Consider the following 23,009-nt stretch of genomic DNA (forward strand, 5'->3'; position numbering starts at 1 on the left):
CAGGATTCCACATGGCTCTGGGCCTGCTTCCATACCCCCACCACCACTCCACATCCAGGAAAACACGGTGTAAGAGGGGGAAAGCAAGGCCAGGCAGGGCAGGAGTTAAACAGGGCCTATTGGGCTAATCAGCCCCACCCCAGTTCACCTGCAACCAGTGTCAGGCCTGGAGAAGTATAAAGGGAGGGAAGCCAGCCCAGATGGGGGCTGACCAGCTAAGAAGCAGGTGCTGGCTCTGAGGCAGCAGGCCCCAAGCCAGAGCTTCCAACTGGTTGGCTGCCAGAGGTCACAGCCCAGGACCCTCCCCCTTGGCACTGCGGGGAGTGGGGAGCCCCTCCCCAGGGAACCCCACTCCTGCCAAAGGGGGAACTAGATTCTCAGGCCCACGCCCCAAACTTAACCTACAGACTCTTGGGTGGGGCTGAAGGCCCACCCCACAGGCCCTGGCCAGGGGGCCTAGCCACTAGACCACCCGGTCCCAGGTGTGAACAGCTCACACATGGTGGAGAATGTGGGCATAGCCTGGCTCAGCAGAAGGGCCATCCTACAGTGCCAGCCATAGACCCAGCAAGGGTGAACCACTGAAGCAATGGAGCCCCTGCTGAAGTGGATGGTGGAGCAACAGGCCAGCCAGCAGCAGCAGCAGCAGCTGCTCCAGCAAATGACCCAGCAGCAGATAACTAGGGAATTAGCCACCCACCAGCAACAGCTGAAGCAGCAGGTAACTTCCCTGCTACAACCCCGAGCCAAGGATGAGCCTCCAGCTCCTGCGCCAGCAATCAATCAAACTCACAAAGATGGGCCTGGACAATGATCAAGAGGCATTACTGGAGACATTTGAGAGGGTGGCCACCATCGCCCAGTGCGCCCGACGGCAGTGGGTGGCCATCTTGGCACCTTACTTGACAGGGTTGCTCAGACTGCCGATTGGGCACTGGACGCTTTAGCTGTTCAAGACTATGCCCAGGTCAAGGCAGCAATCCTGGATGCTCTGCATATCTCGGAAGAGACTTTCCACCAGCGCTTCCATGGGGAAGTATGGGCCCCCAGAACCCGACCCCACCGCATTGCGCAGCTGTGGGATGCCTGCTGAAGGTGGTTAAGCCCGAAACAAATTCCGGGGTGCAGGTAGCCGAGCAGATCCTGCTTGAACAGTTCACACAGATTCTGTCCTATGGGGGAAGGGAGTGGGTGATGAAGAACCATCCAGAAGATAATGATGGCAGCAATCCAGCTGATGGAGAATTATCTGGCAGCCAAGTCCCCGGGGACAACTCCCTCTGTAGGCCCCAGGTCAGCCAGAGGCACCCCAGCATGAGTGACTGAGGGGGCCCAGGAGTCACAAGACAAGGTTGGGCTGCTGCACCTATCGCTCATTCCTGGGTTCCGAAAGACTTAGAGTTACCAGGCTAACCCTGGGCTTCAACCCCCGGGCCCTGGAAAAACCCACCAGCTCCTCCATAGGGAGCCCAGACACCTCTCGGACAAGGTAACAGCGACCCCACTCGTGACCCAGCCTGGAGATTTGGTTCCACATCCATCCCCGCCATGGGCCCCTCGAGGAGACCCCCTGAAGGCCACCCTGAAACAAGATTCCTGCTTCACATGCAGGGACACTGGGCACTGGTCCCGAGACTGCCCATACATGAAATGCAACTTTGGAAAGCTCTAGACTCCACAAACATGGGCACACCCCCTAGGTCCCGCTAAGCTGACCATCTCCTTGTACGTCAATGGAACCGAGGCGATTGGGCTGATTGATTCAGGGTGTGCCCAGACCCTGGTTCGGCAAACACTCATGCTGGACTTAAGGTCCCCTCAATGCACCATCAGGCTGCAGTGCACACATGGGGATGTGAAGGCCTATCCCTGCACCCATGTAACCCTATGGATGGGAAGGCATGAAGAACCAGTGATGGTCAGCCTAGCCCCAGCCCTGGCCTATCGAATGATACAGGGTATAGGCTAGGGACAACCCCAGCCATTTAGCATGGTAAAAGAGGGGACCACAACTCTTGCTGGAGTAGGGGAAGTGGTAGACCCCGGGGAAGGGACTTCCCAAGGGCCAGCACTGGCCCAGGTCCCCATCGGCTGGAAAGGGAGCTGCCCCTACTGCCTGAATCCACAGTCTTAACACAACCCTCGGACTTTGTGGGGGGAACAGCAGACGGATGAGATGCTGAGCCGAGCATATGATCAGACGACAGTAGTGAATGGGGAGACCACCGCAGCCCATCCAGCAGGAGCATTCCCCCATTTTGAAATCCAGGGAGACCGTCTCTACCATGTAGAGAAGGACACACAGACAGGAGAAGTGCACCATCAGCTTCTGGTCCCCCGACAATACAGGAGAGAGGTCATGCGGCTTGTACCCACCATCCCCATGGAGGGACACCTGGGAAGAGACAAGACCCTGGCTAGGATCCTGTCCCGCTTCTTTTGGCCCAGGATCCAGAGAGGTTGCAGACTTCTGGGCCTCCTGCCCAGAGTGCTGGGTCACAGCACCCTGGTCTGTGGAGAAGGCCCCTTTGGTTCCCCTCCCGCTCGTGAGCATACCCGTCGAGCAGATTGGCGTTGATATAGTCAGCCCCCTGGAGAAGAGTGCAGCTGGATACCAGTTCATCCTTGTTGTCGTTGACTATGCAACCCGGTACTGGAAGCCATACCGCTACACTCCATGAGTGCCAACAGGGTGGCATGGGAGCTCATCAACATCTTTGCCCAGGTCGTGGTCCCTCAGGAGATCCTAACAGATCAAGGGACAAACTTTATGTCCCAAACAGTGCAACAACTGCTAAAAATCAAGACACTCCAGACGTCCACCTACCACCCCCAAACCAACGGACTAGTAGAGCACTTCAATTGGACTTTGAAGGCAATGCTCTGCAACTCTGTGCTGACAGACACACATCACTGGGACCAGCTCCTCCCAGCCCTCATGTTTGCAGTTTGGGAGGTGCCCCAGGTCTCCACAGGGTTTTCACCCTTTGAACTCCTGTATGGAAGGCAGCCACGGGAGATTCTAGACCTAGTAAGGGAGATGCGGGAAGAACAGCCCCCCCAAAGCAGTAATGTGGTGCAATATGTGGCCAACCTACAAGAGAGGCTCGAAACTCTAGGTATGTTTGCCCAAGAGAACCTCCTCCAAAGCACAGTGGGCCCAGGAGGCAACTTATAACAAAAGAGCAAGACTCTGAGTTCCAACCAGGGCATCGAGTGCTACTACTACTACCACCAAGTATGGACTCCAAACTCCTCACCCTCTGGCAGGGGCCTTATGAGATTGTTTGGCAAGTGGGCCCAGTGAACTATGAGGTGGACCAACTGGCTGAGCGTAAAGGGAGACAGATCTACCACATAAACCTCTTAAAATCCTGGAAGGCCCAGGAAGGGTTACTAATCACCCCCTACCCACCAGATCCAGAACTGAGGCCTGAGGCAGCAGAGGTAGCAAACCCCGGGGAGGTCCAGATTGGGCCCAACCTTACCCCAGAACAGAGGCTTCAGGCCCAGGAACTGGTTGCCAAGTTCTCCTCAGTTTTTTCAGCAAAACCTGGTCAAACGCACCCGGCTGTCCACCACATTCAGACCAAACCAGGAGTTAAGGTCCGGGAGACGCCCCGGCCCCTTATCCAGAAGCTGAGAGAGGTGGTGAAACAAGAACTGCAGTTGAAGAATCTTTCAACAAATGGAAAACCCCAATAGGCCTAGTCCCCAAGCCAGATAGGAGCACCTGGTTTTGCATTAACTTCCAGAAGTTGAATGTGGTGTCCAAATTCGATGCTTACCCAATGCCCTGGGTAGATGAGCTGCTCAGTCGGCTTGGGGAAGCAGAGTACATCACTACCCACAGCTTAACAAAGGGCTACTGGCAAATCCCCCTCACGCCTGAGTCCAAGGAGAAGACTGCTTTCTCCACTCCCTTTAGACTCTTCCAATTCCAGACCATGACCTTCAGGCTGCATGGTACACCAGCTACATTCCAGCGCCTAATGGACCACGTTCTACATCCCCATAGCCAATATACCACAGCATATTTGGATGATATAGTGATCTACCGCCGTGATTGGCAAACCCACCTACAACATGTCACAGCCGTAGTGCAGTCCCTCGAGGAAGCGGGCCTGACAGCAAACACAGCAAAATGCCACCTTGGATGGGATGAGACCACCTACTTCGGTTACACCTTGCGGAAGGGCATGGCACGCCCTCTAATGGGGAAGGCCTAAGCCCTCCAGCAGTACGCCCCTCCATCTTCTCAAAGACGGGTATGCCAGTTCCTGGGATTAGTAGGGTATTACGGCCGCTTTGTCCCGGCCTTCTCCTCCATTGCTGCCCCTCTTACCGACCTCCTCAAAAAGGAGGTTTCTAACTGCATCCCATGGACTCCAGCTTGTGAGGAAGCTTTCCAAGAACTAAAGGTCCAGCTCTGCCGAGAACTGGTCCTGTACAGCCCCGACTTCTCGAAGGAGTTCCTGCTAAACTGATGCCTCGGACATCGGAGCGGTAGCTGTACTCTCCGAAGTTGTGGGAGGCAAGGAACACCCAATTCTTTATATCAGCCAGAAGCTCTTCCCAAGGGAGAAGGCCTACTTGGTAATAGAGAGGGAGACACTAGCAGTAAAATGGGCTGTGGACTCACTCCGATATTACCTCCTGGGCAGACACTTTACTCTCATCACCAAACACACCCCCTGCGCCGGGTACAGGCGATGAAGGAGATAAACCCCAGAATCATGAGGTGGTACCTCTCCATCCAACCCTCCTCCTTCCAGATCCAGCATCATGCAGGGAAGGATCATGCAAATGCAGACTTTTTCTCCAAGGAAGAAGGAACAGAGATGGGGGAGGGGCAGACCCCTATGGGTGGGGGGTGCGTAAGAGGGTGAGAGCAAGGCCAGGCAGGGCAGGGGTTAGGCAAGGCCTGTTGGCCCAATCAGCCCAACCCTGGTTCACCTGCAGCCAGTGTCAGGCCTGGAGGAGTATAAAGGGAGGGAAGCCAGCACAGCTGAGGGCTGACCAGCCAAGAGGCAGGAGCTGGCTCTGAGGCAGCAAGCCCCAAGCCAGAGCTGCCAACCTGTTGGCCAAGAGAGGGGACAGCCCAGGACACACCCTTAGGCACTGCGGGGAGCCCCCACCAGGGAACCCCTCTCCTGCCAAAGGCAGAACTAGATCCTCAGGCCCACACCCCAAATTTAACCCATAGGCTCTCAGGTGGGACTCATGGCCCACCCCCCAGGCCCTGGCCAGAGGGCCTAGCCACTAGGCCACGCGGTCCCAGGTGTGAACCGCTCACACATGGACAGTCACAGTTCCACATACATTACCTGCAAGAGCCACAGATGATACATGTGTAGCTAAAATGGATATCCATGTTCATTTCTGTTTGTTTATATGGTTCCCCGCAAAAAGTAAGTTTAAATGTGTTGGCTTTTAAGTTCTTCAGCTATTTTAGCTGTTTGTGTAGGTAAACACAACTTTTGTTTTGAAAGTTAATCTTTGCATGTTTACAAGAAATGGTGCAGAACACATCCTGAGAGTGAGAAAAGTAGACTTATACACTCACAACCAGTTCTAAATATTGTCATCTTCAAATGTTGAGCAAGCACCCCAACATTAATGGGTGCACAGTGATATATTCACAATTGTGCAACAGCATTGCATAATTCCCACTAGGCTCCTGAACTACAAATTACATACAGCAGTACACCACAGCACAGTAGCAGCAAGTCCCAGTAAAGAGCTCTTTTAAAGCAGAATCACAGAATCATAGGGCTGGAAGGGATCTCAAGAGGTCATCTAGTCCAGCCCCCTGCTTCAAGCAGGATCAACCCCCACTAAGTTATCCCAGACAGGACTTTGTTCAGCTGGGACTTAAAAACCTCAAGGGATGGAGAATACACCACTTCTCTAGGCAACGCATTCCAATGCTTCACCACCAGCCTGGTGAAGTAGTTTTTCCTAATATCTAACCTACACCTCTCCCTCTTCAACTTCAGGCCATTAGTCCTTGTTCTGCCATCTGATACCACTAAGAACAGTTTCTCACCCTCCTCTTCAGAGCTCCCCTTCATTAAAGTTGAAGGCTGCTATTAAAATCACCCCTAAGTCTTCTCTTCTGTAAACTAAACAAGCCCAAATCCCTCAGCCTATCCTCATAGGTCTTGTGCTCCAGCTCCTTAATCATTTTTGTTGCGCTTCACAGAACCTGCTCCAGCAAATCCACATCCTTTTTATATTGGGGGGCCCAAAACTGGAAAACAATATTCCAGACGTGGCCTCAGCAGTGCCAAATAGAGGGGAACAACCACCTCTCTCGAGCTGATCAAAAGGCTCCTCCTAACGCACCCTAGTATGTTGTTAGCCTTCTTGGCTACAAGGGCACACTGTTTACTCACATCCAGCCTTTTATCCACCATAACCCCTAGGTCCCTTTCCATTGTACTGCTCCTGAGCCAGTACGAATCACACCAGCCCCAGAACCGAGCCTTGTGGCACTCCACTTGAAACTGACCACCATCCAGATATTGAGCCACTGACTGCTACCCATTGTGCCAGACTGTCAAGCCAGTTTTCTATCCATTTTATAGTCCAAGGTTCCAATCCATATTTCCTTAACTTATGGACAAGAATGTTGTGGGAGACCATACCAAACACTTTGCTGAAGTCAGGGTATATCACATCCACTGACCTTCTCATGTCCACACAGCCTTTTACCTCATCACGGAAGCTAATCAGATTGGTCAGGCAGGACTTGCACCTGGTGAATCCATGTTGCCTCAAGTCAAATAGCTCGAGTTTGTCTGGTGTCCCTTCTGTCTGGCTGTTCAAACTCAATGGGCAGCTGTTCCTCTTTCAAACTGAACACAACTTTTCCCCCTTTGCTTCACTAATATTATGCAGAACAAAACTTTTGCACACTGAGATCTGATCTGATGAGTAACAATGCCAGAAGCCTCTCAAAAGCATTCTACATCACTGAATACATACAGGATTCATGTCTTCCACAGTTTTTCCCCTCCTTTCCTCCCTGACAGCACTGTCACACAGGGCTGCAAAAAATACATTCCGCCAAAAAGGCATGGCAGTGAAGTCTTTTGTCCACTAGGGGATGTTGAGGCACAAAACTAAGGGCAGCCAGGTCCTCTATTATTGTCACAACGTTGATGCCCAAGAAGAATGAGACTGCCATCTATGAACTTCTTTTTAAGGTGGGAGTGACTGTGGCCAAGAAATATTTACACATCTAAACACCCAGAGGTGGCAGACAAGAATGTGCCCAGCTTCCATGTCATGAAAGCCATGCAGTCTCTGAAATCCCCAGCTATGTGAAGGAACAGTTTGCTTGGAGAAACACTTACTGGTCTCTGACCAATGACAGTATCCAGTATTTACGTGATTATCTTCTGGTGCTGGAGCAGCTTCTGAATTCCGGTTTAGAGGGGAAGTCGATCATGGATGTCATAGGCCTCCTCAGCAGAATTCTCTGGTCATGGTTTTGTGTATACAGTAGACCCTTGAGCTACGCGAGGGTTGCATTCCTGGGCAACCTTGCACACCTCAAATTTCATGCAAGTCAGAGGAGCCGGGAACCAGGAGGCAGCCTGGCTCCCCTAGGGTTGCAGGAGCCAGGAAACTGACCAGTGCTGACCAGAGTGGCAGGGATCCAGAAACCACACTGCTTCTGTCAAGGGCAGCAGCCAAGAGTCAGGCTGTTGGCTGCCCCCCTCACCCACCCCCAAGAGCCAGGAAAGTGACCAGTGCAGCAGCTGGTCAGTTTCCCCGCTCCTCTGAATGGTGGGGAACTGGCACCTGCCAGCCAGGAGCCAGGCACCAGCTCCCCACTACTCAAAGTTGCATACATCTGAGATATGCACAAGTCAAATGTGCGTATTTCAGGGTGCTACTGTAATACAATAGGTGTAGTAGCCATGAGCCAATAGAGAGGAAGAGAGGCTGCATTTCCCAGAGCTCTGTTTGTGAGGACAGACTAGAGCAGGGACAGAATGGCAGCGGAGGGGCAGGAACAAATGTAAGTGTGGGAGCAATTGATTGGGAAAGGAAGATGCAGGGCCTCACGCGGATGAGGGCAGATGTTTCTGACTGAATGGAAGAGGCTAGGCCCAGCCACAGTCTGCACAGGGGAGGATTCCCTACTCTCTCAGAATCCCTCTCACTGCAAAAAACCTGTTCTGTATTTGTCCTAACCAATAACTTTCCAGGCTACTTCCAAGGCTCCCTCACAGCAATTACTTCCCCCTCCCTCAGCTTCTCCATTACCTCTATTCCCCCAACACTTTTGCTCTGCTTCTGAGGGGTGTGGAAAATATGTTTCTGTATGATAGTTAAAACTTTGAGCAATTAATTTAATATTAATATGCATAGTAAAGCATCTGTCAAAAAACATTTCCTAATTTTTTTTGTTTTCTGTATTGTTAGACATATCTGCTGACAGATACTTCAAACTAAATTACCAAAATATTAGAACCTGACATGATTATATTGTTAGTTTGAAAAATATGCAGAATCTTAAAATATCATGCACAATTTAATTTTTGTAGTACACACAGGCCAGTGGAGTATACAGTAGACAGGGTCCCATAAGACCTGTTGGCATTTCACCAATGGCAATAATAATGTGGTAGTCAGGAAAGAAGATCCCTGCTTGTAGCTTTCTGAACCGTCCTGAATTCTCAAAGATGTGGGCATCGTGCACTTCCCTAATAAGCCAACACTGATGTCAGTGGAAGCATCTCCATTGACCCACCAGATCTCTCATGACCATAAACAAGTAGCTCATTTTGATGTAATTCATTAGGAACAGATCCTGTAATATACAGTATACTCCTTATCTGGTATTCGTTAAACCTGAGCTCTCAGATAAGCAGCACCAGCCCCTGCTGGCTCTGCCCCTGGGGTCTCCTGGCTGGCTGCCAGTTCTCAGCTCCTGGGCTGCTGGGGTTCCCCTGGCCCCAGCAGAGATCCAATCCCTGACGTAACTCCCCTTGCCCCAGGGCAGCCAGCAGAGCCCTGCGTGACAGGGCCGTCAGTGCTGCCCCACGTGCCTGCAGAGCACAGGGTTGCCCGCAGAGTTCTTCTATGCCCAGGGCTGCTTGAGTTCCCCCAAACCGTCATCCCGCCGGCTCCCCAGGGCTGGAGCTGCTGGTGGGGCTCCCCGCTTCCCGCCACAGGGCTGGCAGGGTCCCCTGCCCCTCTGCCAGGGTCCCCTGCCCCTCTGCCAGGGATCCCACAGCCACCTGTCTATCATGCGGCATATGGGAATAGCTGGCAACCTCCCATTCTTGGGGTTGCCAGACATTAAAGCATGTGCTGTAGAAGCATCTTTGAGATCTAAGCATGGCTCCCAATAAGCAGTTCATTCAGTATAGTGGGGAATATCAGATATGTACCTCTTACATCTTGCAAACAAGACAATTTTTTGTCTAATTTCTCCCAGCAATATCCTTCACAGTTCCTTCAGATCCATTTGCAGTTCATTCTGAACTATGATACATACAACCGTTACAGAAAATTCAGCTCCAAGGCTGTGCTATCAGAAGAATCAAAGAACAAATAACCTAGGAACAAACCCATGTTGGGAATATGTACGTTTTGCATAGATCTTCCAATACAGTTAACATACCATAGCTGCCTTCACATGTGCCCCTCTGCCCTCTTCTGGATCATGAGTGTTAAGACCACCAATTTCTAAAACTTTTGCCCTCTGGTGGCTGGAGGCATTAAGACAACAAATGAAACGTCCTTTACCTCATGACTGGAGACCTGTGCATTAATAAACACATTTACAGATTTTTTTAACCTCTTCAAAGCACCACACAGGTCCGTAACTGCTAATCACCATATCTCTGTGAGGTTCCTCCCATTTATATAGATTTAAAAAAAAAAGATTAAATTATTAGGCAAGGTCAAAGAATTGGTCACTGACAAAAGCTGTAGAAGTGGTTAAGAATCCTTTATTTACAGACCCATAGTTAATCCCCCACATAACATTAGCCCTCAGTTATGGAAAGGACAAATAATAAAGGTTGCAACAATGTTTCTATGATAAGGCAGATTTTCACAAGCACCCACCAAAGCCTTAATATCCCAGACACATTTTTCATGTGTGGTTTGTGACCAGGGCAGCTATAGCAAAAATTGAGGCAAACTATACAAGCCATTTCAACACAGATAAGGATAGGTATAATTCATTGTTGGAGGAGACCATTTCTGGCAAGCCATCTCTCAAAAATTATTCTAAACAAAGCTTGTTTCTTGGAATCACAGAACGGGAAGAAACTTTTAGAGGTTAAAGTCCAGTACTCTGCACTCTTGAAAGAACCAAGCACTATCTAAGACCATCCCTGACAGGTTCTTCCCTAGAGAGGTAGCAGAAATTCCATAATTGGAGATTTAAGAGCAAGTTAGACAACTTATTCCAGTACTTAACCACCATAAAGTACTCTAAATTTACAACTGTTATGGAGTACATCATTGGTCCAGCACGTTTTTTAAAAGCAATGAAAAAGGTCTTAATGTAAGGATTGAGTAACAAGAGCATGTCACGGGAATGAAAATACACTTTCAAGCACCGCGAAATACTGCAAATTTCCTCTCTCCTCCTCCCAAATTTACTTATGTTTGTGCCATTGTTTCACTTGTCCCTCCTTTAAAAACACCTACTTCTCCCTGCTTCACTTTCCTACTTCAAACCACTCACAGAGAGCATATCTGTGGTTCCCATAGTTTACTGGTTCACACCAGGCCTGACAACCAGGAGGAGGGGACGCAGGCAAAGGTGGCAATTGCATAGGGGTCTGGTGGATTTAAGGGGGCCTGGGACAAATGCCACCATGTCCTTTTAAATAGTGCTGCTGTGCCAGCCTGGTACCAGCTGTGTGGAGACCCAGAGCTCAGATCTGTGAAGCAGCAAGGGGGGGCATGCAGAGCTCCCTGATGTTTTAATGCCCACCCTTGGGTCTGAAAAGTATCATACTGGGGGACGGGACAGAGCTCCGAGCCCCGTTCAAGTCAACAGAACAGTGGTAGTGGGCAGGGCAGGGCAGGGCAGGGCAGGGCTTCCTGCTGCTTTGAACTCCATGCTCATATCAGCAAGCCCACCCCAACCAGCTCCTCCCCTTGATTTGCTTCTAGGGGGTCTCGGTCTAGCCAGGACTCACCTCCAGAACCTCCTTTCTGAGTGGGATGCATTAGGTCCCATGTTACTTGATGGGGGGCTTGTTTGTTGTGCCCACTTCCCTCTGCTCACCCCTCCCACAGGGACCAAGCCACCAGCCTGTCCACCACAGTCCTGTCTGTGTCACACACTCTCACAATGTCCCGTCTGGGTGCATCTAAGCATTTCAAGTAGTAACAACACAAGTATGTGTTGAGAGGGGAGTGTGACAGAGCCAGTACAATGCATGTGTTAGTGTGTGAGAGAGGGAGATCTATTACTACATATATTCACTAAAATACATTGCCCAGTCTCTGTCACACTCACCTCCCAACACAATTGTGTGTTGCTGGTGTTGTTACTAGTACTTGGTGCTTCCTGCAGTGCACACATATTTGCTGCAACTGTATTCTTTCAAAGTGTACTATTTCAGTGTTTGAATGGTCTGTGCATTTCATAATTTTTATTTCTCTTACGCATAAATGTAATTCTTTGAGTAGTGAATTCTAAAATGTCTCACCTGTCCTGGCTGGAGTAATTAGCCCTATGGTGTCTTTTTAATTTTTTTTATACTTATATATAAACAAAAAACTAGGAATTTTGTTTTTTTACTGGTGGTGCACATACTTTAACACATGACACAAGGTATGGTTCACAAGCGAGAGGGAGTGAGTATACCAGCAGAGCAGATGCAGCACCACCCAAATGTCAGTTGTACTGGCCATAGTACTTTGTCCGTTCTGCTCTGGGGCTGGGAATTGCTGTCAGTGGGCCTGGTTCACACACTACCTTCACATCAATTTAAGAAATGAATGGATGGACATTCAGGCTCACATACTACAAATGAAAAACAACAAGAAGTCCTGTGGCACCTCATAGACTAACATATTTGGCTCATAAGCTTTCATGGGCAAAGACCCACTCATTTGATGAAGTGGGTCTTTGCCCATGAAAGCTTATGCTCCACAATATCTGTTAGTCTATGAGGTGCCACAGGACATCTTGCTGTTCTCGAAGATGCAGACTAACACGACTACCTCTCTGATATTACAGATGGTTGAAGGGAAGGGATATGAACCACATCTACCCCAAAAGTAGCTGCTTCTGAGTGACATGTATGCATGTGCAAAGAATGATGACCTGAACATTTATTGGATACAAATGCCTCTTTTTCAGAAATTTGCATCCATAGTTTTCAGGGCAGCCTAGCTTGTGATGGAGGAGAGACTGACGCCAATTCTCCCAGAACAGACAGAGTGGAAGCCAGGTACAGAATTGCCAGTTTCCTGATTTTGGTGACAGCAGAATTCTACAGGCCACATTCCAGCAGGACCTAGTACTATGGAATCCATCAGGTGTTGCAACCCGATTTCCAGAATTCTGAATAAGAGCTGGCCTACACTTGAAATGCTGCAGCTGTGTTGCTGTAGTGCTTCAACATAAGATACTAACTATGCTAATAAGTATCAGAGAGGTAGCCATGTTAGTCTCTATCTTCAAAAAGAACAAGAAGTCCTGTGGCACCTTACAGACTAACATTTTCAAGCATAAGCTCTCGTGGGACAAAGACCCACTTCATCAGATGCATCCTATAAGGTGTCACAGGACTTCTTGTTGTTTATGCTAATAAGATCAATTCTCCCATTGGGTAGACAGTGGCTAGGTCAGCATATGAATTCTTCCCTCAGTCTAGCACTGTCTGCAATGGAGGTTCAATCAATTTAAGTATGCTGCTTAGGCCAGGTCTACACTAGACAACAAAGTTGACCCCAGATAGCAATTGTGTAGCTAGAATCAATGTACTGAAATTGACTTTCTGCCCTAGTATAGTTTGGGGCTCTTTGGGCTCATGCCAACATCCCTTACTCCACATGATAGCATGGGTACCAGGGTCAACAGCCAAGCCCAGAGATTCATTTTGCCATGTCTTAACACACAGTGGGGGGGTGGGGGGGGGGAAATCAAACTCTGAAAGATGGATCACAGCAAGTCAAACGCTGCACAAGTATAGACATACCCTTAGAAATGTGGATTTTTCACACCCCCTAAGCAAGGTTGGTGGATCAACCTAACCTTTTAGTGTAGAACAGGCTTCAGCGTTGTTGCCTAGAATGCACTGTGCTTCCCCAGAACTCATGGCATTTGACTCTCCAACTACAGAAATACAGCACAGCTGGAATCTCAAGGATGCAGGAGAACAAACTCAGTAGCACTTAGGTTACTGAATGACACACGCACCCACCCCCTTGCCATAGCAGCAGCTATTTCTTTCCTTTCCTTTGACAGAAATGAAAGAGTCAGCATCACCCGTTGCTCTTTCTTGCCGCCCATACTAGAAGGTAATTAGTGAAAACTGTCTCTTTCCTCAGAAGTCACCAGCTAACTACTGTTAAAAGACTACATCTACGCAATTATATACATATACTCTTTAAAGGATTAGAATTACCCAGGAATTCATTTAATAAAAAACAAAAACAGCAGAAATGTAGCACTTTAAAGACTAATAAAATGATTTATTCGGTGATGAGCTTATATGTGACAGACCCACTTCATCAGATCAGGAATCCATTTGTCATTTATTCCACTAAAAATACATCTATCAATTGAGACAGAACCAGCCTACCATCCAATGAAGAAAATAAAATAGCAGTCATGTAGCACTTCAAAGACTAACAAAATAAAGTATTAGGTGATGAGCTTTTGTGGAGCAGACTATTTCCAGATCTGAAAGAAGTGGGTCTGCCCTATGGAAGCCCATCACTTAATAAATCATTTTGTTAGTCTTTAAAGTGTTACATGACTGCTTTTCTGTTTTGTGAAGATAGAGACTAATACAGCTACCCCTCTGTAACTATCCACTGAAGAGGAGATTATAGAACTTCACCTTCACTCCCTCTGAGCACAGACCACCACCAGATGTGTAACAGGGACGCACAACAAAGGCTGTCTCCTAATAAAAACAAGAAGTCCTGTGATACCTTATAGACTAACAAATATATGCCCACAAAACCTTATGCTCCAACATATCTGTTAGTCTATAAGGTGCCACAGGACTTCTTGTTGTTTTTGAAAATACAGACTCTCAGCTACCTTTCTGATACTTGCCTCCTAATAGAAATTCAAGATATTCACCCAAGCCTCTCAGATTTCCTGAGAAATCCTCTCATGGAAATTCTCATGCCTTGGGAACAAGGGACAAATTACCAGTCTTATTATATATTAAACACCTTTTGTCAAATGAAGAGAGAGGAAAAGGAAAGGGGATTTGTAACAGATTAGCTGAAATTAAAACCTCTATAATCTGTGATCAAACTAGAGGAGTAGCAACACTCCTGCATTTCAGGTTTCATATTTGCTTTTTTCACTTAATATAGGGATTTGGGTAAGGCAGGGGTCTGCAACCTACGTCTGGAGCCACTTGCAGTTCTTTAACGACTTTTGTGGCTCCCAATATTACAATTGCAAAGAAAAAAACCTGTTGGTTATTCTCAATAAAGGGTGAAAGTCTCACATCCCAACAAATGAACTCATAGCTAAACAGCAAATGATACGTGATAGCCAAACGTTGGGCAACTCCCCCTTTAATATGTGCACATTGTGGCATATGATACTGTATCTGTGTTTTCCTCATGTTGCTAACAAAGTCTAGATTTTGAAAGGAAAAGGAAGTTGGTGGCACTCCTGCTGTGAAGGACAAACTGCATTTTAAGAACAACAAATTAAACATGAAGTAAAATTGGTGTAATTAAAGTAGGCTCAGGAGTGAAAGTCAGCAAGATAATGGTACAAATACATGTCAAGTGTGAGGAAATAAAATATGTAAAAAGTTTGTGAACATCCAGCAGTAAACTTATCATATTACAAATCACCGTGTGTGCTGTTCTTAAAATAGTGGTTCCAAAAAAGTACAGTTTGGCATTATTTATTAAGAACCTTCTCGTATTCACATGCATTGCAACTCTTGAATTGATTTTTTTTGTACGTAATTGGGAAGAAAAAAAAAGGGCTCTTCTTGCTATTTTGGTTGCCAGCTCCTGGAATAAGGTCTTTACTCACTGTGTGCTAGCAGACTGTGCACTCCCAAAACTGGACAGCAGAGACTCTGAATCCAGCTGCTAAAATCCTTTTCTATGCACTGGCCATCTCCCTCTCCTTGATTACTGTAACCTTGTCTCATCTGGCTCCTTGCCTCTCAAATCTTCGTCACCTGCTTGTCCAAAATATCATTGCTAAACTCATTTTTCTCTCCTCCCTCTCAGATCATATCACTCCCCTCTTTGAGCTCACCCAGTGTCTTGCCTCTCCACACGTTATATTAAAGATCATTGTTTTCATCTACAAGGCTGTATTACAGTATTGTTCCTACTTAAGCGTTTCCACTGCTAACCTGATCAATCTTATTTTCTTCATCCCATGTCCCAGCTTTTGTTTGTTGCCTTCAGTCACACTTTGTACTACACTTGGAACACTCGTCTTGCCTCATGCATTAAACCATCTTCCCATGCTTTCAAACAATTCCCTCAGCACTAGTGCTTTTTAGCCATAGTCTCTCTGCATACTTCTGTCCCACCCTTTGTATTTAGGGTACCCTTGGGACAGAGAGCACGGCTCATCTGTTTGACAAAGTATCAAGTATAGTAATAGCAAAATAAAAACATTTAAAATAACCGTTTTAGATAATCACAGAAAAGCCGCATCTCAGACTCCTGCAAACATTAAGGTACTTTGTGCTAAAGTCATCATTTCCTATGAAAAAAATAAGAGGTCTCCCCTTTTCCTTGAAATGTGCCACACTCTCCCATTCCAAGGCCAATGGGCTTCTACTCACCATGAAAGCCAGACCTTCACACTTCTGACTAAAAGTCTCGTCTGCTGATTACATGTGCCCTCCATGCACAAACAATGAATTAGACCCTTGAAAGAAGACTGAAGCTACCCCAGCAACTATGCACAGGTGAAACACTCTATACAACTCTAAGCATGGTTATAAACATTCGGGGAGGGGGGCAGCACACAGGAATCAGCAGGAATCTCTGAATGTGAATGACTGCCAAGAACATGAAGTGAAGACCAGAGAAATTCAATATACAAACAAAAAAGGCACACAGCACAGAGATTGCTAACCTTCCCGCAAGCTATGGTATGAATCCTGGTAAGTATCTGAACATATCTTCCCTTGCTTTGACAAAGTCTCTGCAAGTGGCACGATCCCGACACAGGCTGGTTGGAGAGTCTTGGCTTTATCCAACATGCTGGAGGATGTCCCAGGATCAAAAGGCAGATGCAACAACAAAAGAGATGCCCCTTAGGCTAGAGTAAGGGCTGTTTAACCCTCACAGAAGGCCCAGTCACAAACAGTCACTGGACTGACAAGTCTGCTTAGTAAGAGACTCCAAGGCTGAGCTTGCACAGAAACAGCCTGACAATGAAAGCAGTGAAAAATCCTGATTAAAATCAACAAGTCCTGGCAAAAAATTCTCTTTGCTGTCAGCACCAGGCTCGGACACAGAAACCTCCCTGCTTCCACAGGCAGCGTGTGCATGCAGGGGGATGGATCTCAATTTGCAGTCTGCATAACAGAGGGGTGGGTTTCTTCATGAAGCCACTTGCAGTAACAGCCAACCTCATTCACCTAAAATAGTACACAGTTGTTTCTCTACTCAGGCCCCTAACACTTGCCAGAGGAGCAATGTCATGTGACCCAAATCCCATTCCTCTCCCCACCTCCCTCTCCCACACAGTAAGCACACCACTGGGAATCCAGGCTCTGGCAAAGGATCCTTTATTTAGGCCCAGAAAATAAACTGAAGCACTTATAGTGCAGGCGCGCACGTGCACACGCACACGCACCCTCCACTAATATACTTGCTCCATTACAAGTGGTGACTAGCAAAATTCAATCAGAGTGAAAGGGGCTTGGAATTAGGGCCAGTTTTGGTGGTGAGGTTTGTAATGTGGATGTTTAAGTGACAAATCAAATGATTTATGATTAGAGAACTTTGGTGCAGGACTCGAACTGCAACTTGAAGGAGAAGACCCTGAATGGCACAGGGGGTGGGATGTACAATGCCCACACAATGTTTTTACAGTTGGCAGAGAAGGTGTGTCAAGACAGATGGCGGAAAAGGCATGCACACTCAAAACACTAAAATGCTTTGACTGGTACACATATACACATCAATTGCAAGGACATGCCAATAGCTTTCCAAACATATGCATCACTAATAATAGGTGTCAACTTAAAGTGGCTGAAGTACTATAGGGATATCCACATAGGCACTGCAAAGAAAAAAAAGTTGGATAACCACTTACAATCTCCTACAGATTAACCAAATGCAAGGCTGGAACACTTCAGTCTAATCTTTTGATCACCCAAAATCAAAACAAGAATTTCTCACCTCCAAGTATAGTCTGAGGGTCATCCAACCACTCTGCTGAGTAAACTGAGTAAAAACCACAAGGAAAAAATCCACGTAATATTAAAACTAAATTCACTTAACAGCATAGGAAGAATTAAAGAAAAAAATAAGGTATGCCTGTGTTAATGACCAAGGAACTTGATTTTTTTTTTAATTGCTATCAAGTCACAATTCTCACTGATCTCAGCTTAACTTTGAGACGCATTCAACCAAATGAGGCTTAGTGCAAGCAGAAACATTTCAACATAAATCAAAGTCATAGATAATAAAACAGGAAATTTCTTACTGATTTAGACTAGGTTGTTGCACTTGCTATCATAAAATTGTTGTGCAGTTTAAATTCTGCTGCTGCAACTGTAACTCCCTACTTATGCTGCAGCACTCATACAATTCAAGAAGAAAACAACAATTAGTACAGTGCATCTGGTATCCCTTATGTTAAGTCTAATTTTAACTATCATAAATCCATTTCTTACTATACATTTCAAATTAATCCACCTACGTAATCTCTCGACAAGTAGATCATAAAGGTATGCTACACAGTAAGATAGTAAAAGACAAGATATAGAAAAAAAGCTCAAACTACCCCTAAAAAATCCTGCTATTCTACTTAACAAAATAGGCTCCTCATTAAACTCTTGAGTGAATCATCATCTCGTCGATACTACTGCAATTCTACCGGTTTACTGATGCTATCCAGGATTGCAGTGGTCTGAGGCAGAGTCTAGCAAACAGCATGACAGATATGGCCTTGGAGTTCCAGGCACCGCCTGGCCATGGGAAAATTGGAGAGAGATTGGATTAACAGCAATGTGGCCATGAACAACAGTTCTGGTAAAAATGCTGGTGTCTGCGCCACATCCAGGACCTCCTCTATGAGTTTTACTGTCTAGTAGGGATGAGAACTGATTTATAGGTTTAGATCATCAGTCCCAGACACGTTGACATTGACTAGATCAGCTGAACATGAGCTTTTTGGCAAACCTGGCCTTTGAGGAGCCAGTTGTCCAGGCACGAATAAACTTGACTGTCTTGGCAACAAAGGAAGGCAGACACTGCCTCAATGCATTTGGTGAGGATGTTGAGTGCCACGGACAGCCCAAATGGGAGTGCTGTAAATTCATAGTAGACGTTGTCTACATGAACCTGAGGTATCTCCAGTAGGTTGGATTGATGACAATGTTAAAGTATGTGTCCTTCACATTGAGGGCAAAATAACCTCCTGAATCCAGGCAAGGGCTGGAGCTAAGGGAGACCATGCACAAATCCCTGCATTACCTGATCAGAAAACTTCAGTAGCAGGGTCAACTGGGTCCGCATGTGTGCTGCCCCTCCTCATGCTGCATCTGTAATGAATCAAGGGGTTTGCTCCTATGAATTCCAGGTGTGCCACTGAGGCAAGTGTTGACTTCTGGGTCTTTATCTGTAGGCTCAATACTAAAAACAATTGCATCAAAGCTTTGGCGACTCAATTTGCTTCCTGGAGTGACTGGGCTCTGAGGAGGCAATCATCTAGGTACATGTAAATAATGGTCCCTTAGGAGAATAAGTGAGCCATGACTACTGAGAACACTTTGGAAAATACTCTTGGTGCCAATGTTAGCTGGAAGGAGAGCAGCCTGAACTTGTAGGAGTCTTGTTCTAGAGTCAATATGAGACATCATCTGTGAGTTGGTAGAACTGAAATAGGAAAACAGGCATACTAAAGATCAAGGGCCCTGAAACCATTATCCTTGTGCCAACACTGGAATGATCACTGTTAATGTGACCACCTTGAACTTTTGGGCCTTTACAAACTTGTTGAGAGTGCTGATGTTAAGTATGGGTCTCCAACCTCCCTTCCTTTTGGGAATGAAGAAATACAGTTAACAAGAGAAGAATGTTTTGTCTCATAGATTTTGAGGTAATAGTTCTATGGCTCCTAATTACAGGAGACAACCTGCCTCTTGTAGTAAACTCTTGTAAGAAGAGTGCCTGAAGAGGCATGAGGAAGAGTGCCATGGAGAGGGAAGGGATGTAAAGTAGATGGCGTACACAGTTCAAATGGTCTCTAGGACCCGCTGGTCCCATGCTGTGTATTCCCTGATATGGCCAACTGGTGACCAAGTAGGTGTAAAGTGATAATCAGCTGTATCAGTTTGGGGAATGGACTAACTGCATTACCTGCCCAATAAATTAGAGTTTGAACTTAGTAGGCTGAGATGAAGACTGTGGGCCAGATAATTTGCACTTGTGAAATCTGCCCTTTTTCTTTGCAGCTCAGAATGACACTGAGTCAAAAATTGAGACATGTGATCAAGGCTGGGACTGGAGGCTGAACCATCCTTTTTATCCTGGTAACTGGAAAGTGGCCCTTAAGTCCTGCTGGGTGTGATGGGAGGCTTCAATCTTCTCCACAAAGAGCTTTGTGTCCCCCATAAGGAGATCTTTCAACTGTAGACTGTACATCCTTCAGGAAGCATGACTTATGGAGTCAAGACACCTGTCACATCACCTCTGCTGTGGAGATGAAACTAGCTGCTATGTCAGCTGTGTCAAGGGTAGACTGCAAAGTTGTTTTTGCCAGTAACTGGCCCTCCTGGACAATGGCCAACCTGCAAGGGACCACTGAAAATGAAGCGGGCCATTAACATCTCCACAGTCAGTGTCTTGTAGCATAATGAAGAGTACCATACACCTTGAATAATCAGACGCATTAAATGTATACACAGATTGAATGAGGATAAATACTAGAGAACGTGTGATGAAAAAAGAATTGTATGCATATATGTTGAGATGTCAAGAAAACCTAGACTACTGGGATTCAATCTATAACCAAATATCACAAACTATTTTATATTTATTATCAAATGATCATTTAATAATCCTCCTGGGACTTCGAAGCACAAATGATCACGTACAAGAAGAATTACTCTTCCATTTGCTAGTAGATGCTAAACTCTGGCTAGCCACTCACTGAAAAATAAAAAATAGTCCAGCCATAGTGCAATTGTTTAAAAACATGGAAGGTTGTTATGGAAAAATTAAACACACAAATTACAAATCCAGCAAGAGAGAGAGATGACAAATAATTTGATATTTAGCTATTCAATATTCAGGAGGAAATATATTCACCTGCAAAAAAAAAACAAAACCCAGCATGCATACCAAAAAAACCCAGCATGAGTACCTAATTCTCAAATATTAACTTTTGATAGCTATGCATTAAATGCATAAGAGATTTCACCCATTTTAATAAAATTACTAGGAATGAAAAGTCAAAGTGTTTTAAGGATACCCATTCTAATAGGTTAAATCCTATTACAGAGATTTGATTACTATAATTCTTAAGAACGTTGCCTTAGCAAAAGCTCACTATTCTACTCTTCTACTCTAGTCTCCTCTAGCTGTTTTTTATCTTTATTATTTAGATGAAAAGCATTTTAAACCTATTAATGCTTTTTAAATAAATAGTGAAAAACTCCTATAATGGTGGTTTGTCGGACTTCACTACATAAATTACAGTTAACTTTGGATGTTCTAGGGATTCTATCTCCCACCAATAAAGCCCTTAAGAGAACACTAAAATGGCTAAGTTGGAAACACTGTATAAGCTTTTCTCTTCAGTTCTCAGGAGAGCCTTGCACTTCACATATGAGGATCCTCCCAATCATATGATTACAGTGTTGTAGCCAGCTCAGAGTACTCCTATCCATGACAGACAGGTGGCCAAAGGTAAAGACAATTGTGGATTCTCTTTCAGAGCAGGCGGGCCTGAGAATCTGGATTCTTGCCCAGTTGCAAAAGGGCTCTGAAGCTCTTCAACTCATCCTGGGATAGACACCATCCCTACTTTTGGCAAGTTGGCTTTCACTGCCTGACAAAATGGGTTTTAAATGTTGTGAGCTAGGGATTCAAAAATAGCTGCTGAGCAGCCTGCAGAACCTATCAAGTTATTCCAAAGTACACAGACTTTCCCACTCCTCACCACTTCCTTTCTATGTCACCTTCTCATTACCTAACTGTCTCCAATTCTGAATGATGTGCTCTGCATTTTTCAACTGCCAAAATATACTGTACAAAACAGCAAAAGCAACGCTCAGCACATATATAAAAGTGTCTCACCCTTCAACACATCTAACATTTGCTGGTTTGCTTTTTCTTGCAAATATGAATATCAAATCCAGAGCCTTTTCTGTGAAATATACATGCAGAAAAAGCAGTCTAGTCCAAGAAATGGCTGTCTAACCTCACTTCGATCTGAGTTTGATTAACTCTCTAGGTTATGCCAAAGCAGAAGTATTGTGCAACATAATTTTCTAGGTACTGCTAAGGTGAAATGCTACACCAGTTTAGTACCTGTTTGTAGTGGGGCAGAGTGGCCACCCCACTACCCAGAAGGGGAGGACCCCTTCCACCAGCCACTTTGCCTGGAGCCTGTCCCCTCCCAGTCACCTGACCATAAGTCAGGAGGCAGGGCCAGGGCTATAAAAGGCCAGGCTGAGGGCTCAGTCGGCACCGAGCCTCTAGAAAAGCCAGACAATGGCTCTGTGCTTCCTGCCTTGCAGCCTAAGGACTCTGCCAAGTGCCAGCCTTGAGGGGAGCCAGAAGACAGCTCCGCGCTCCCCACCTGGGAGGTGGAGGACTGGCTGAAGGAGGCCAAGACCTGTGCTGGGCCACCTGGGCCCTTACTGATCCTGACTCCCTGGGGAACCCAACAGACCATGCTGCCTGAAGACGACCAGACAGACCCTGAGAACCGACCAGAGTAACCATCTCAGCCTGTACCCCAAGCCAGACCGAGGTGGTGGGAGAACCAGCCTCAGCCTGCACCCTGAGCCAGCCTGAGGCAGCAGAGACTATAGGCTGTGCAGGCCTGGATCGGGCCACCTGGCCTTCAGTTGGACCTGGAACCCCATGAACCCAAGAAGTCAGCAGGACACGGCATATGTGCCAGGGGGAGGGTGGGGAAGAGATACCAGGAGTGGCCCAGGGGTTAGAGAAGTCTGTTAAAGGTCCGTGGCTCAGCGTGTTGCAGTCTGGATTCCTCACTGACCCGCATAGCAGACCATGCTGCTGAGACCAGGGCCCCTGGGCCAGGACACAGAAGAGTGGGCAGGCCTGCGTCCCCACTGCCACCCACTTGCCGGATGGCGGTCTCCCCCCTCTCTGCCAGCACGGGCGGAGTGTCTGTTGTGTGCTGTCCCACCCTGAGATAGGGCCTGGGTCGCCCACGGGACTGTTTGTTACCGTGCCCTGCACCAGGGCTTGGGCTCTCTCCGGTATTTGTCACCTTGCCCTGAACTGGGGCCAGGGGCCACCTAATATTGTGGTCCTGCTGTTGCCTGGACCTAGGGGTAGGCCCTGACAACAGCTAATTTTCCCCAGCACCTGCCTGAAGTAAGGCAGGGGGCTTTGAATTGTTGCCTAAGGCA

The 23,009-nt window shown here is 46.8% G+C and overlaps 1 protein-coding gene across 3 annotated transcripts in view; it reads right to left on the reverse strand.

The window, feature by feature from the left end:
• The window catches only part of MRTFA (myocardin related transcription factor A), a 150,759-nt gene that overhangs the window by 96,031 nt on the left and 31,719 nt on the right, over positions 1-23,009 (reverse strand). The window contains exon 1 of one of the 3 annotated variants that reach the window (XM_075009576.1): positions 16,301-16,705. The exons of the other annotated variants lie outside the window; for them this stretch is intronic. Within the exon in view, the coding sequence (XP_074865677.1) occupies positions 16,301-16,427 (127 nt within the window). The 5' untranslated portion in view covers positions 16,428-16,705. Of the gene's footprint in view, positions 1-16,300; positions 16,706-23,009 lie in introns of those variants that run through there. 3 annotated transcript variants of the gene reach the window in all.

Source organism: Carettochelys insculpta, chromosome 1 (assembly GCF_033958435.1).
Source record: "Carettochelys insculpta isolate YL-2023 chromosome 1, ASM3395843v1, whole genome shotgun sequence".
NCBI lineage: Eukaryota > Metazoa > Chordata > Testudines > Carettochelyidae > Carettochelys > Carettochelys insculpta.